We start from the raw sequence: 16,227 nt of genomic DNA on the forward strand, positions 1-16,227 counted from the left end.
AGCCTTTAAATAAGTCCATTTTATGGTGTATTGTAAATGTTGGCATATCAAATTGAAGGTCAACGGTCTTCAAAAACACCAGAACAGTCTTCAAAAACATCAGCGAAGTCTTCAACAACCATATAAAAGTCTTCAACAACAGTAGAAAAATCTTTAAAAACACCAGAGAAATCTTTAAAAAATTACCTGAAGTGTTTTTCTATCAACAGTAGAAAAAGTCGCGAGTTGCTGTTGTTGAACATTATGGCCAATTGGATATAAAATAATTGTTGCTTTAGAGAGAAATTCGACAAGTTAAAATGCACTGGATTTTTAAACAGCGCCATCTAGGGGCCAAATATTTCTTTTAGATTTGTCTTTGATTAAAAAAGCCGGTTTTCTTTGTTTGAAATGGGTCCAGAGTGAAAGAATAGCAGAGCTCAACATTCTTATGAAAGAAAATGGTTCCGATGCCACTTTCTGATTCTACTTTTCACTATTTTATCTTTCTTCTCTTCAGGTTTGTTCTACTTGCCATTGGTACCACTGCACAGCCTTTTATTGACACAGTTGGTGGACTGAAGCTGCGGATATCTAATAGGTTGAGTACTAATGTAACATGTCTGACATGAATTCATAGCTTCATATTTCGAAGGTGAAAAGGAAGAAAAAGCACCTCGGCGCTCTGGTGATTGTTTCACACACTCAGGTGATCCAGCAGAAACTAATCTCGTGTGCTCCGGGTGTTTGTTATCACTTCCTGTAGCTGCTCGGTCTCTCGGGAATAGTATGCGACGCGTCAGCGTGCCGGAGCTGACGGATGTCCGAGTTATCGAAACGCAACAGTGAGCTCCACGCACGAGCTGACCTCTCAGCTTCTGAGGCTCCTCAGCTGGATGCTTCTGTCTTTTAATAGCCAGAGAGGTCCCAGTAACAATGTGGTAACCTGGTTTGTTTGCCAAAGATTTCTGAGGCCTGACGAGCCCATCAAAAAAAAGAAAAGAAAAAAAAAAAGAGAAATATTGGAGAACGAACTTACGCCTCCCACTTTCTCGAAGAACCCTCCACTACTCCCGAATCGGATGAGCTGCTCGTTGAAGAACCAGGTGAACTTGAGCTCCAGAGACGGGTCGTGGCTCACCTGGCAGGGCAGGACCACGCTCTCCCCGACCGTCACGTCCAGCGTGGAGGGCAGCGTGGTGATGAGGGTGGGCTCTGGGAGAAAGGAGAAACGCACGCAGTGATCAAACCATCTTTTCACAAGACATTACGATTCAGCGCAGGAAGTGGCTTTGCAAAGAAGCGGAGCCCTTCCATCATCCTTATGGATGTGTCAGACTCAGTTAATAGAAGGATGTACGGCAGACTTGGCCACGCAGCTACAATAACTGCTATTAGCTTTGGCCTGAGCCGCTCTCGGCGGGGGCGCCGAGACGTGTCTTCCCTGCATCCTGAGGAGCCTCCATGTGTCACTGTCAGCTCAGACTTCAGCCTGGAACACCCCACTCTATCCATCCCAAACGCCACAAAACACAAAACCCAGTAAACAGCACTACCACTAGTGGGTGCTGCTCTCTTTTCCAGCCTGCAGTGCATTACAGCGGCGCCACACGGGGAATACGGCAAGCGTCCTTTATCTGCACTTGTGCATTAGGAGGTGGAGGGGGACAGGCAGGCGACTGGCGAGGTGAGATGGAGAGGCTTTTGTTCTCCGAGTGCATCGCACCTGTCTCCCTCTTGGGGGTGCTGTGATTACTCGGTTGAAATTGCCACTCGAAGCAAATGGACTAAATTAACCATGGCAAATGATCCCTGGACAGACATAGATTCATGTAGAAAGTGCCGGCAGTGCAGTCTTCATCCAGAGTGAATTCAATACTGTATTGTATTGGCTCCCTCGTGCTTACACACACACACACACACACACACACACACACACACACACACACACACACACACACACACACACACACACACACACACACACACACACACACACACACACACACACACACACACACACACACACACACACAGAGTCCGACACCACGAGCTCCTGATGATGTGATTTATCTCGTCGTTTTCTGATTTCAGGCCAGTATCGCTATCAGCTGCTGGGTTTTGTCATGTACACAATGAAAGTGTGTCTGAGAGGCCCCGGTCTTCTATTGCCGGGGCTAAATGGTGAATGATGGCAGTGCAGTTTAAAAAAAAAGAAAAAAAAAGAGAGTGGCAATAACACACAGGAGGCATTTAAGAGACCGTGTCAGCTTTGCTCCTGAAAGCTGGCTACACCTTGTACTACAGGAGGAAAATAGAAAAGCTAAAAAATTCAAAAGGCAGGAAGCACATGTCTAAAAAAAGGTGTGAGGGCTGTTTTTGCACTTGTTTTCCAGCAACTGGGAGGGAAGAGGATAGGAGCAGGACTTGTCGTGCAGTGAATGTACATCTGGATCCGTGGAAACTTACTGTAAACATTTATTCCTTGGACATTTCTCCAGCCGCTCCGAAGCATCTGCCTTAAGGAGCGCACCGCCTTACCCCCCCCCCCCCCCCCCCCCCCCCCACACACACACACACACACACACACGCCCAACGCCCACCCCCACCCCCGGAGAGCCGCTGTGACAATGATGGTGTGAATATGCTTCCTTATTACCCTCCTCTGCCATCATTCATGACAGATTATACGAACAACTGATGTTGGTTACACAACCACACACTGGGCAGCGGAGCGTAATTTGATTGATTCCTATCTTGTATAGCGGCTTGTCACCTGCCGGAACTGTAAACGCCAAGACAGTGAGCCGCTCACTTAACGGGGTCAAAGTAGTGGAGTCTGACACTACCTGCTGTTTAACTGCATCGTATACTCTTAATATGTAACATTTCATACCTGACCCTTGTATTAACTTAAAATGTTGTCTTTGTTCTTTAAGTTATTTTGATGCGACAAGCCTTAATTATACATATCTATTCCTAAGAGGGTATTTATTATGGCATGGTATTTATTATGGTATTTATCGTTATCGCAATATCAATATGCATGATTTATAGAGTTTACATCACATTAGATTAAAGACTAAGACGCTGTTTACTTGACAAAGTTTTCAGGTTAAAATGCAGAACTTTTGTTAATTTTGGGGGGGACCAATGCTCCATCATCTAGTAAATAGTTCTTCTGCACATGCTCAGTAGATGGACAATAAGAACAATGTTTCCTCCGGAGTGTCATGACTCCCAGTCCATCTTATTCTGGAACTTGGTAGTTTAATAGTCACCGTAGTTATATTAGTCACTGTAATACCGTAATAACAATCTAACGTCATCGTTTGGCATATGAATGTCTGTGTACTCCCCATAATTAATGTTTATAGCATATTGTTCTCTATGGGCAAGTGTGTGTGTGTGTGTGTGTGTGTGTGTGTGTGTGTGTGTGTGTGTGAGTGCGTGTGTGGTTCCATTACAAAAACAACCAACACCACCCTCTTGTGGCCCTACATGCTAACTACCTCCTCCTCCCTCACGCTTTCTAACAGTAATGATAAACCTGTTGTCAAGTGTTTCCAGTCAGTTTCTCTCCAGGGCAGAAGTGTATTTCTGTCAAGTGTTTTCTTTGAATGTAAAGAGAGGAATAAGAGCAGTGCATTAAAAAGAGCGGAAACAGACCAGCAGGGCAATAGAAAGCCATTGGAAAGCAGAGAATGTGATGGAATTGAAGGACCCCAGACACCGACTGCAGCCAAACACTCAGAGAAGCTGTGTTACAGTAACATATGGCTGCCTGCGAAGTAGAACGAGCTAACGGTTACCAAATGACTGCCAGTTTCTCTCTGAGGCGTGCTGACGTGCCTCACATGGCCAGTTCCACCAGCCTGCCCGCTAACATTATAAATACACCCTCCTCGTGCTTTAATGGTCGAAAGCTGGAATGCATAAGTGTGGCCTCTCTTTCAGCGAGTGTCTATAGACACTATATAGTATCCCTCCCTTCTTTCCCAAGGTGAGTGATGTGAGTTTGAATAATGCATCGAGGAAGGCATGGAGGAGAAGAGAGCACGTGATGTGAGGGATTTCGAAAACAAATTTACTAGAGCAAAGCCTCACACCCTCCACGTCCTTCAAATCAAGACTCGGGCGGATGACCCAGAGGCAGACAGACAAAGACCAGGGAGAGGATACAGTCTTTTACCGGTGGGTCAAAAGCTTTTCCTTAAAAGGGTCGAAAACTAAACTATCTGGCAGTGCACAGCAGGCCAGGGTTCAAGGCTTGAATTTCAGAATAAATCACTTAAACATTACGTGTCTCCTTGGAGACGAGGCTCTTCAGTCGGCACTGAGACCCGTCGGGTCGTTTAGGAACAAAACAGCGCGTTGACCCTTTTAAAAAGAATACATTCAATTATGACGTGTTCCCTCCCTCCCTTGCTTTTCAAATAAACAAAGCTTTTATCAGCACATTGAAAACTTCCCTGCCGCTCCCACTTCTTTCCTCAAGGGCATATCAAAGGTTCGTCAAGGACAAACCAGAACAGCGAGGAAAACCGTGTCTACATCACCATGAACAAGCCCCTTTCAGTACTGTACTCGTATGTCGAGCAGTGGCACATCTGTGGCAACCTGCTGGTGATTACTGACAGATGGCTGCTCATTATTTTTCTATATGGCTGTCAGGAATCACACGTCGCATTTATTTCACATGGTTGCTGCCATTCAACGGCGTGCGACCGGGCTCTCTCCGAGGACCGACTGCAGGAGATCGGTCTTTAATTGAGATGATTTTTTTTTTAGGGCCATTCTTCCCCTCAGGTGTGAAAGCGAGCCAAGTGTGAATCAGTCACATGATTTATCTTCTGTCGTATGCCTCCGACAGCCAAAAAGTGCCATTTTTTTCTCTCTTTGCTCCGTTTGATCTGAGAAAATCTTTTTTGTAGCACAAATAATATCTTTCTGCCAGGCCAGCGACTCTGTGGGGTAAATAAGGATCGTTTGTTTGATCAGTTGTGCAGTGGCAAACAGGCCCGTCTCACAGCAAGAAGGTTTTGGCTTGGGGGCCTTTTTGTGTGGATTTAGCATGTTCTCCCTGAGCGTACGTGGGTTTTCTCCAGGTCTCCTCCCACAGTCCAAAAAGGAAGCACTTGAAGTGGAGTGATGACTGTAAAATGCCTTTAGGTGTGAATATCCAGTGACCCAGTGACAGCAGCCTTTTATCCAAGCGAGACAGAATTTTGGTCTTTAAGGGTGTCAAACATATTTTAGTTCAGGGGCCACATACAGCCCAATTCCATCTTGAGTGGGCCAGAGTGGAAAAACAGTGCATTAGTAACTTTTAAATTTGAACTTTTCTTTTGTTTTGGCGCAGAGGATACGTGACAAAAATGCTTTTATTTTTGCAAACACAAAGAATTACTTCCAATCTCAACATAAAGCCAATTTTAATTAAACCTTCTGGTGCAAAATGCAGTGAAATGTCCCAAAAACCTCTCCTATTGCTGTTGCATTATGGGTAATTTTACAAACAAACCCTGACAGCATGGCTTATACAGGCTAATGCTAGTTTGCTAGCTTTCATAGTAGCAGCACCATATCATATCTCAGCTCGGCTCTCTGTGTTGTGTCTGCTACTCTCAAGAAATCAGTAAAAAATAAATCAACATTTAAATCAATTTCTATCATTTGCTTGGTGGTTTGGCTGGATTGGAGCCTCTTGCTGGTCGGTTTTGGCACACGGACTTTATGTCGGAAGTTTTGCCACATTCCTTTCAAGGTGAGTCTGAATAGCTTTTTATATATATATATATATATATATATATATATATATATATATATATATATATATATATATATATATATATATATATATATATATATATATATATATATATATATATATATATATATATATATATATATATATATATATGAGGGGAAAAGCTATTCTATATATATATATATATATATATATATATATATATATATATATATACACACACACATATATATATATATACATATATATATATATATCTCCTTAAAACATACAATGAAATAGTCGAAATGAAGAGGGGAAAATGAACACAAAGATATATGATAACAAGAAAAAGCTATATATTATTATCATCATACATGATCGTGGAGACACATAATGATTTGTGAAATCTTCAAGACTAACAATAAGAAGCCAATAACTGCAAACTATTTTTTATTTGGTATTTGATGTTAATAATAATAATAAAAAAATAAATAAAAAAAATAAAATAAACAAACAAATAAATAAATAAATAAACAAATAAATAAATAAATAAATAACTAAATAAATAATAGTTGTTGTTGTTGTTATGGATTGAATCTAGCTAACATGAAGGGAACTTTACGTAGCTTAGCAATGTTTATGATTCAGGTCCTACCAGGAAAAATATGGAAAGCTGTCATTAAAATGTCATAAAGATAAGACAAACAAGGCAAATTCCCTTAATATGGGAGGATCACCAGAAACAAAGCAACAGCAATCCTCAAAGGAGCATAAATGGACATATTAAATGAAACACCATTGTTTACTGAAAGCCTTGCATGTCAATATTATGGTGGTGCTACAATAACAGTATGAGCACCATTCTGGGATCTATGAATGTCTTTAGGAAAAAAGACCTCTCTACGTTAGATTTACCCAGAGTGAGAGTCGATTACCTCGCTGTGGGAACCCCACAGAGCTCGGGGAGGCTCAGTGAATGGAATAGTAACATTATTTATTTAAAGCATATTACAGAATGTACCAAAAATGTGTAGGTTAAAGAGATACAGAGACAAAGTGGTTTGGGTGGACTGCATTGTTTCTGAAAACAAATAAAAAATAAAAATCTTAGCTCAACAGCAACAGCAGGTCCAGTCAAATAAAGGGAAGAGTTTCAATGATTGGCGGCGTCATGTTGGTTCTGGCAACGTTACCACAAAAACATGGAGGGCCTTGGCCGACTCTTCCTCTGTTTGTATTGGGTGTTGAACCAGGCTGTTGAATCAGACAAAACCCACATTCTGTATGTTCCGACATGGATGTCAAGTAAAACCCTGAGTAAACTGGCAATGACTGAATCATACCAAAATGAGAAAGTATGTCTTGATTGAAAATACTGCGTTGGTTTTCAAAAGCAAGACTGATTAATTTTGCTTTCCCAATTGTTTTTTAAGGGTCTTCATTCATAGAATTATTTTTTTTTTTCAATCAAGACCTTTCAATCAATTATAATTCACTAGCATCATTTCAAGGCATTTTTACAAAGAAAAACAACAACAATACCATTGAAGCAAAGCAAGTAAAGGCCACGGGGGGGGGGGGGGGGGACCCAAAACCTTTCAATGGGATGAAACCTGCACAACATAAGCAGAGGAGAAATTCTGCTGAACCAGTCTCTGCACATACCACACTTTTTTATCCTATCAAGAAAACAGAAGATAATGTTCGAGCCAGTGCATGTATTAAATTGTTTCTCCTTTTAAAAACACTCAACTATTCTCATGTGATCTTCCATCTCATTCAAATTCGCGAGATGACTATAGAAGAATTCAGATGAACTTTTAAACCCCACATTATACATGCAGCCACTAACCATCCTGTACCAAAGACTCTTGTTACAAAGCATCTCCGTGTTCATTAAGTAAGATCTGTTCATTAACCTCACTTCCGTATTCATTCAAAGGTGAATATATGCAAATTTTCTCCCTCACTTCATCACGCCCGATCCACAGTTTAGTCGTGACTCCTTTTGTCCGACGATCTTTCTGCCCGTGGCTTTCCTGAACCCATCAGTCCTCTGTTGCCTGCTCTTTAAATACCATTGTAATTCTGTCAATCTGTCTTTCAGAGTCGCGGATGTGCACTCGGCCTTTAACCCCGTCACCACCGATCAGGGAGGCTCCTCAGCGATCCTCAGCCGCCACTGTCTAGACTCAGGGGGGATCCGAGGATTCTCATCTATTTCTAGAATCAATTCATCTAATAGCCACATCAGGAACATTCATGTTGTCTTTGCATTGCTTCTCCATTCTTCCTCTGTGTATTTGACCTTGATATAGGCAGTCATGTAAACTTCTCTGCTGTACTATGGAGACACACTGTATGTTTGAGTTTCTTTGCAACATTGCCCTTAAAATCAATGATTCATTGTCAGGTTTCAACTGAGCTTAATGATCCTTTCGTTTGAATCAAGTGTGGTAAAATGGTGTGATATCCGAAGCATGAAGGGAAGTGGTTCCTCAGCCCCAGGACAGAGGGTCAGAGGTTTATGGGTTTTACATTATCTCACGTTATTCAGGAACAGAACAAAGCTTTAAATTAGACGAGTCATCGTTTCAAGCCATTCTGCTTACATGGCAACAAAGTGGTTACCAACGGATGATGCTCTCCATTTTCTATATGTATGAGTTGAACTTTCCCAGACAATAAATTGTAACCATGCGATCAAACATAAAAAAAATACTACTATTAAAAATACTAAAAATATTACTGCACGATGTAAGACGAATGTGTTGCACAACAACAATGTTGTGGACAAGAACAAAGAATCAGGCTGGGGAGGTGAGGTACAAAACCAACAATTCAATTATCTACAATTTCTGTTGCGTCAAATACAACAAGAAGAACCCCGTAGAACCAGACTCAGAGGTTGAGACTTTCTGTAGAACCACACATTCCAGGCTCTTCTGGTTGGGGGTAGTGGAAAGAAGGAGAGAAAAGGATAGGGAAGACTGGAGAGGGATTCAAACCCTGGTTGAGGTGGAGGGAGAGATTATCTGTTCATTTTTTAATCATAGCAAATGTCATCAACGAAATGATAAACTGAAGTATCTCATAACTGGCCATATGAGGTGATTCACATTCAATTTCTTCTTTGAACAACGAGTTTGTGTGTGTGTGTGTGTGTGTGTGTGTGTGTGTGTGTGTGTGTGTGTGTGTGTGTGTGTGTGTGTGTGTGTGTGTGTGTGTGTGTATGTAGGATTCCGATGAAAGATACACATCAGAAGTCAGTGTGCAAGCTGGTAAAATTGGACCGGATTGGCAAAATTAACTTCTTCCATCGGGTTATTTCTAAACTTAAAGAAGAGGTTTAATATTAATCCTCTTCTATATGGTTAAGAAGTTGCTTTGAGAGTAAGAGTTAAAATTACCTCAACTGTGAAGAACCTCATCTGGAAAACACTATATCGTACATCAGTGTGCAGTATACATGCAGCAGCAGCAGTTTGAAGTTACTGACGGGTTTAACTCTGTAATTTCTGGTAGTATTTCTTTAATATTTGTGTTTTTATTCTTCATGCCTGTTGCTAGCAGGTATGAAGCATAATCTGAAGTCAATGTGAGATGATTTATTTTTATAATGATCAGATTCCCGATGCTTTTTGTGTGGGGACTTCCTGTCTAGTTCTATTTTATGAGATGCGTCTGTCAAGAAATAGAATAGCTGCGTATGATATATGTAGTGGACAGTCAAGCTGGTAAAGACCTGAAATGTGTGGCGTTGGTTCTGGTGGAAAGACAAGGATTTTATTTTCATTGTTTATGTTGAAAAATCTTTGCATGCCCGATGTTCACTACTTCACTAATCAGCTGCTTTGTTAGTTCATGTCAAGTAGCTGGACTGAGTTCAGTTTTTGACAGATGAATTATACTATTATCAATATCAGGAAATCCTTCACAAACAGTGTCAAATACATAAGGTTAGTGTTTGGGTATTGGAAACACAAGATACCTGGTGTTATTCTGATGTCCAGAATTAATCAAAGTCAATTTCCTTCAGAAGCTAACGTGGAATTTTGGCACCCGCTGACCATCTGTAATAATCGGCTAATTGCGACGGCCCATCTCCAGCGTAATCATAATTCAGGGAGCGCGTCTATAATCAAGAACAATTAATCTGCTAATAGCCCCCCAGCGTTGGAATAATGGGGGCATTAACAGGCCTCATCTGTTGCAACTGCTCCTGCGCCGCTTGCTAGGTGGCTTGCTCACCGCGGGGCGGGGGGGATTGAGGTGGAGGTGGTCCCCCGATGATTTCTGACAGGTACTTTTCTAGACTGCCGTCACCAAAGTCAATTTGAATAAACTACTGTCATCTCCCATAAGGGCTGATCCCACCACATAAATCCCCCCCCCCACACACACACACACAAACACACACCCCTTTGCTAAACAGGTTTTCCAATTTGCAGAGAAGTAGCGCATGTAAATTACACCATCCCATCTCACGAGACAGTATCGATTGTGGCAGAGAGGCAGAGGATCATATATGGGAACATTTGTACATCAGGCAGCAGAAAACAACTTTAACATACGATGATAGAAAGGAAACGAGTGAGCGAGGGACTCAAATGAAGGCTGCGTTTCCTTTCAACTGGAATAATAAGTGGATGACAGAGCTGCCCACTTATGCTGGGAAGACATACGGCGGCGTGTTTCCTTGGAGCGTGATTGGAAAATCACATAGAGGCCATCAACCTGAAGCTACAGTGAGCACGCCAAGTTGCACCCCCCCAAACCCCCCGAAATCACTTATAGGGAGCGTGACTACAAGGGATTCAACGATACTGATATCAGTATTGGGTATCGGGTCTAATACCAAAAGTACTCGTGAAAAGACCCTGCGTGTACTATGTGACATCAAGCAGCAGCAACGTCACCCACGGGTACGCAAGCGAGCGTTAGCCATGTCCGCAGTTTTGAGATTCTTTAAGATTAATGAGAATGAAGACGGACAGTAAATTATGTTCTGCCAGAATATCAAGAGAAAGAGAAAAATAGTTTGTACAACAGCAACTTAATTACCAGAGACATTTAGACCAGCAGAGTTCGCTTGATGTCGCTCATTAGTTTAGCTGCTCTGCACGTAGCTCTGTGCTACATGCTAAAGACTTTGGGGGCTCACACACCAGTGATGCTACATGCTAATAATGATTGAAGTATAACTCATTAATAGCGAGCTGCAGCGTGTATCGGCACACAAGCTTGGTTCCCTGGTCTACAGTCTACAGTACACACAGCGCAGTGCGTGGCGTCTATCTATGCACTGACCTGTACATACTGTAGATTGTAACGCTGCTGGAGGTGTGTGTACCGTCGACGCAGAGGCTGTTTGGAGGCGGTTCGCGGTGACGCACAGCCTTCACATAACCTAGTACTCATACTGGCACTCGTCCTTTAAAAAAGACATATGGGTGCGTCCATTGTGGCAGCCAGTATCGTCTCCATTGTGGGATAAAAGGGACAATATGACGGGAGTATTCGCTTTCTGTCATACCTCTGCTTTACATTTCACAGCAATTATCACATGCGTGCACACAAGCACAAACATATTTTACGTTGTTAATTTCCCACCGTCATTTGTGCAAGTTTTTATTTATAGAGACTTCAATGTGAGGCATCAGCATAAATTTGCAGCAAGGTGCACTCGCAGCTCTCCCCATGTCCCCGACTGCTTCCAGTGATCATTATATATGAAATCTGTCTTTTATAATTCAGCAGAAAAAAGAAACATGCCTTGATAGTGATTTACAGGAGATATAGCCGGTCCAGAGTTATTTAAAATTCTATTATGTGATGTGTTTTCTGGTGAAAAGGGAATTACCGTATAGATAGAGTGTAGGATATTCCTCTCGCTGTTACTCACATTGGCATTAATCAATGTTATTTTCTTTTTTTAAGTATTCAATCCAACACTACCCCGCTGGGGTGAGAAAGTCAATTAGCTGTGGCTTCTATAGCTACTGGGAAAATAAGAGAAGAGACTGGTGTTGACACTGCATTTCAAAGGATTTAACAGATTGCTAACTTGTAGAAGAGAGACAATTAAATGGCTTGAACCTTCGAGCAGAAATCACAAACAAGAAGAAGTGAGGAGAAGCAGTAGAATCTCCTACGCGTTATGAAGAAGAGATTTCTCTTCAGAGAGTGCTGAAAACACACAGCATTTCTCAATCATACAGAATAAGGTATTGGAAGGATTCTGGCACCGCTTTATTAGATTCTCTCTCCCTCTCTCTCTCTCTCTCTCTCTCTCTCTCTCTCTCTCTCTCTCTCTCTCTCTCTCTCTCTCTCTCTCTCTCTCTCTTCCTCAGTCTCTCTCTCTCTATCTCTTTTTTTCCACTCATGCAGTTCATTCCCAGACAGGTGAAAGGTTTTATAGTGATCGGCGTGGTTACACTGAAGAGTATTTTCTCTCCCAGCTGTGGAATGAAAGGTGTGAGTGAATTTACGGGGCGCGATCTTGCCGACAGGCTTCGCCTTAACATCTTAGAATATGCTGCTTGTAGTATAACTGGAGGAATGCAACGGCGCCTGTGTAAAATACTTGATGAGGAAAAACTCCTGTAATCTGTTAAAATATACAACCCGAAACGCAGGGAAAAAAAAGTTTAAGGTACTTCTGTCACGACTTTTTTTATATAAGCCTCGGGATGCCGATCTGTTCCCTGCTGCTGAAACACATTATTACACTTTGACTCCAGGTGTCATCACTGCAGCTTCTGATGCTAATGATGCACGACAACCCACTCTCCCCCTTGAATCTGTACTGGAAATGTGACTTGTGACATTCCAGTTAATCGTGGAGAAAATCTGAAAGGGCTGCAGGCTACACTTGGCTGCAATGTTCAGTCAGAACGTTGCACGGTCAATGGTTTATCTGTTCACAGCTGTTCTACAGATATCAAGAGCCGCAAAGGCTTTGCTCATAGAGCAGCTTAGATCCTGTGTTGTGTATATTAGCCAAAGAACATGCACGGGAGAATAAAAACTAGCCAGGATCAGGACAACACAGGTAAAGTGGCAGCGTTCATACAGTTTAAGCTTCAGTTGGTAAAGACGTCTGAGGCCCGGTTTACACCAACAACGATTTTAAGTAAACAGTAAACTTTCGTTGCAATTTTATGAAAACGGTTCCCGAGGTGGAACTTTGTGAAAACGCTCAGACTTTGTCTCCATGAAAATGCAACTTTTCTGAAACACTGTTACTGCCCATGCGCACCATGGCTGTAGTTTTAGTTCTTCTGCACATGTGTGATGAGGCGGGCAATAACAACAATGGCAACAATAACAAATTGCTCAAATGGCTAAAAGAGCCCAAATTCTTAAAACATGTGAGATGCCTAAAATCACAATAATACTAATAACAATAATAATTAAAAACAAAAAAAGCTTTGACAGCTAAAACAACTGGAAAAAAAAAAACGGAACACGTAAAATAACTTAAATTTCTAAATCATTTAAAAATGGTCAAAGCCATGTTTTTTTTAAACTGTTTTACAAAACATTTAAAATGCTACCCCCAAAAAAGTGATTTAAAAACATGTAAAATGGCTAAAAGAGGTCAAACAGTTGATTCAGGTGAAACTGCTATAGGAGCTCAAATCTAAACGGATAAAACAACTAAAACATCTCCAATGGCAAAAACAGCTAACATAGCTAAAAAGAATACAAGTGCTCAAATGTCAAATAAAACTGCTAAAAAGACTTTAAAATAGCTTAAAAGACTAAAATGGATAAAACAACTGAAACAAATAACTCAAATGAGTAGAACAGCTGAGACAGCAACAAGCGTGAAGATAGCTACAATAGCTACAATAGCTACATGAGCTCAGATGGCTAATACAACTTAACGTAGACTGGTAAAACAGCTAAAATGGCTAAAAAGACTAAAACATCTTAAACAGCTTGTTTGTTCATGAATTTCGCATACTTCTGATCTTTTCCGCTCTTGGTGTGGCAAAAATGTAAGCAATTCATTGTTTACTTGTTTACCTTTTGATTGAAATTTAGAACCAGATGCATCTCAGTGGAACATCGTTGTAATTAATATTTCTTGTTTTTTTTTTACTCATCTAGCTTCCAATCCAGTGTAAAATGTACATACTTGTTAAATTCAATAAAACGTCCCTGCGCCAACACTTGACATGTTGCATAGTCTGAACTATTGTGACTTGTGTTTAAATGAGTTGCTCATTATTGCCTCTTTTCTGGACCTGGACTTTCACTTTACATGTAAATCTGTGGTAAGAGCTTTTGAAATACGAGGCCTGAACTTTGTTCCCCGAGGCCGATACACGACGGATCGATGATTCTATAAATCTCTCAAAGCTTGACAGGAAAGGTCACGGCAGAACAAATCACAATAACACAAATGAACCAGGCAACCCCCGTGGAAGAAAAAAGGGGGTCGCAGTGAGGGTATAGTTCACTGAATATGTCAGCGAGTCCCAGAGGAAGACGAGGAGGTGTGAAGACTATCCCCCCGTGGAAACAGGACGGAGGAACTGCAGCGTGTGCAGCATAAAGTCAGCCCATGCGGCGCACTTTGTACCCAGCTCACATTCATTTTTAATGAAGTATAATAAGTCACAGCGCTGGAGCAGGAATGCAATCCCCAGCCCAGATGATCTAACAACACCAGGACTTTGACTTGTACAGGAAGCGTCAAGGCTGCGACGCGAGCGGCTTTCAACATCTCGGCAAACACACACCGTAACCGAGGTGCTTCTGTCTCTATTAATGACAAAAAAAAAAAAACAGGTCCGTCACTCAGAGAGAGGATGCTTCAGGACCGGTCATTTTTTATTTATGAAATCAAACACTTCAGGTTAGCTTTTCAAGCAGGAGAATGAAATATCAAACAGCTCTGCATGCTGTCAGAGCACAAAAAAAATGTATTGAAAAAAGTGTGTTCGGGGCTTTACGAGTCAGAGCTCCTGCTGACTGAGCTTCAAAAAAAAAAAAAAAAAAAAAAAGAGACGGTGATGAAATGTGAAGAGGAAACAGGAAATACCTTTAACTGTGACGCTTCCTGTGCTGCTCGCCACGCCGAACTGGTTCCTGGCCACACAGGTGTAGAGGCCTGCGTCCAACTTGGTCGCATTCCAGATCCGAAGGTTGCCGTTCTCCAGAATGGCCACCCTGTGGTTAAAAAGAAAAGGGTAGTCATATCACTGTCACAGGTTGTACAGATAGTCTGACCATTTTTATTAGGTACACCCCTTCAACTATTTGCATGTGGTGTAAACATGATGAAGATGAGTTCTTAAATCCAGATTATGACACTGCATTCTCTTTGCATTTTCACGCACAACCACCTCTCGGGTTTGAAGAGAATTTGATGAAACAGAAACTATCCAGTGGGCTTGCTCATGTCAGAGGAGAATAGACAAACTGGATGGAGATCATTGAAACACAACTGGAACTCAAAGAACCACTGGTTTCAACCGAGGTGTGCTGAACAGCATCTGTGGGCTTTTCCAACGAGATGAAGCTGATGAAGACCCTGGTGTGTCACTGCCGTCGGGTAAGAACAGGAAACTGAGGCTACAGTTCACACAGGACCACCAAAAGTGGACAATAGAAGATTGGGAATACCTTGAAGGGCAGATGAGTCTCCATTTCTGCTGCCACACAGAGAATTTGGTGTAAACACTATGAAAACATGGATTCATCCTGTCTTATATATAATCATTGGTACTGTATTGGGACGTTTGTAGCCAATGTTATCACGTCAAGTACAGACTTATATCTCCAAGGAAGGTTTCTAGCACCTTGTTTTATCATTGCTACCAACATCTCATGGCAATTCAGAAGGTGAAACCTGCTACTATCAAGGTGAATCTAATTAAGTGGTGAGTGAGTTTATTTTACACTTCTCACTCTGTAGCATGGCGCTGACGTACCCGATCAAGAAGTCAGTACGTCCCAACACATTTCCTTTGTAGTGTCTCTAGATGGAATATTTCCGGAGGAAATTATGTGTGATGATATCTGATTTGTCAAAACATTACAGTGAAGCCAAACACTGGTGGACACACTCACTCTCGCCAACTGCTCTCGATTCTACAAAGTGTCTTCTGCTTTTCTTTGACAGAGAGATCTCTAATTTGAACAACCAGACAAAGCCACCAAGGGGAACCCGAACCCTAAGTTGGGGACCACAGAGATAAGTGACTACTCCAGAGAGTTTCTCAGTGCCTCTAATTAACTTATGCTCCTTCACGGATGACAACGATGGCAAATTGGACCATATTTTCAGGGCTGATTAAGTCCGCGTGTGACTTTAAGATATGTGGGACAACAGTGGCTCCATGCCCTTTATACAATGACCAAAAAAGGTCGAAGAGGCCTTAACAAAAGTTGACATTTTCTAAATAACAAGCAAAAAATGGAAATTGCGCCCTTGAAAGCAAAGTACTGTGGGAAATCAAGGGTGCAGCGCCTCATCAAAG

At 41.7% G+C, this 16,227-nt stretch overlaps 1 protein-coding gene across 1 annotated transcript in view; it reads right to left on the reverse strand.

The window, feature by feature from the left end:
- The window catches only part of cntn4 (contactin 4), a 261,996-nt gene that overhangs the window by 14,252 nt on the left and 231,517 nt on the right, over positions 1-16,227 (reverse strand). Inside the window, exons 12-13 of the mRNA XM_080460691.1 lie at positions 14,787-14,914; positions 1,019-1,194 (exon numbers count right to left, since the gene is read on the reverse strand). Coding sequence (XP_080316817.1) covers positions 1,019-1,194; positions 14,787-14,914 — 304 coding nt within the window. The remainder of the gene's footprint in view (positions 1-1,018; positions 1,195-14,786; positions 14,915-16,227) is intronic.

Source organism: Lipophrys pholis, assembly GCF_963383615.2.
Source record: "Lipophrys pholis genome assembly, chromosome: 4".
In the NCBI taxonomy this organism is placed as follows: domain Eukaryota; kingdom Metazoa; phylum Chordata; class Actinopteri; order Blenniiformes; family Blenniidae; genus Lipophrys; species Lipophrys pholis.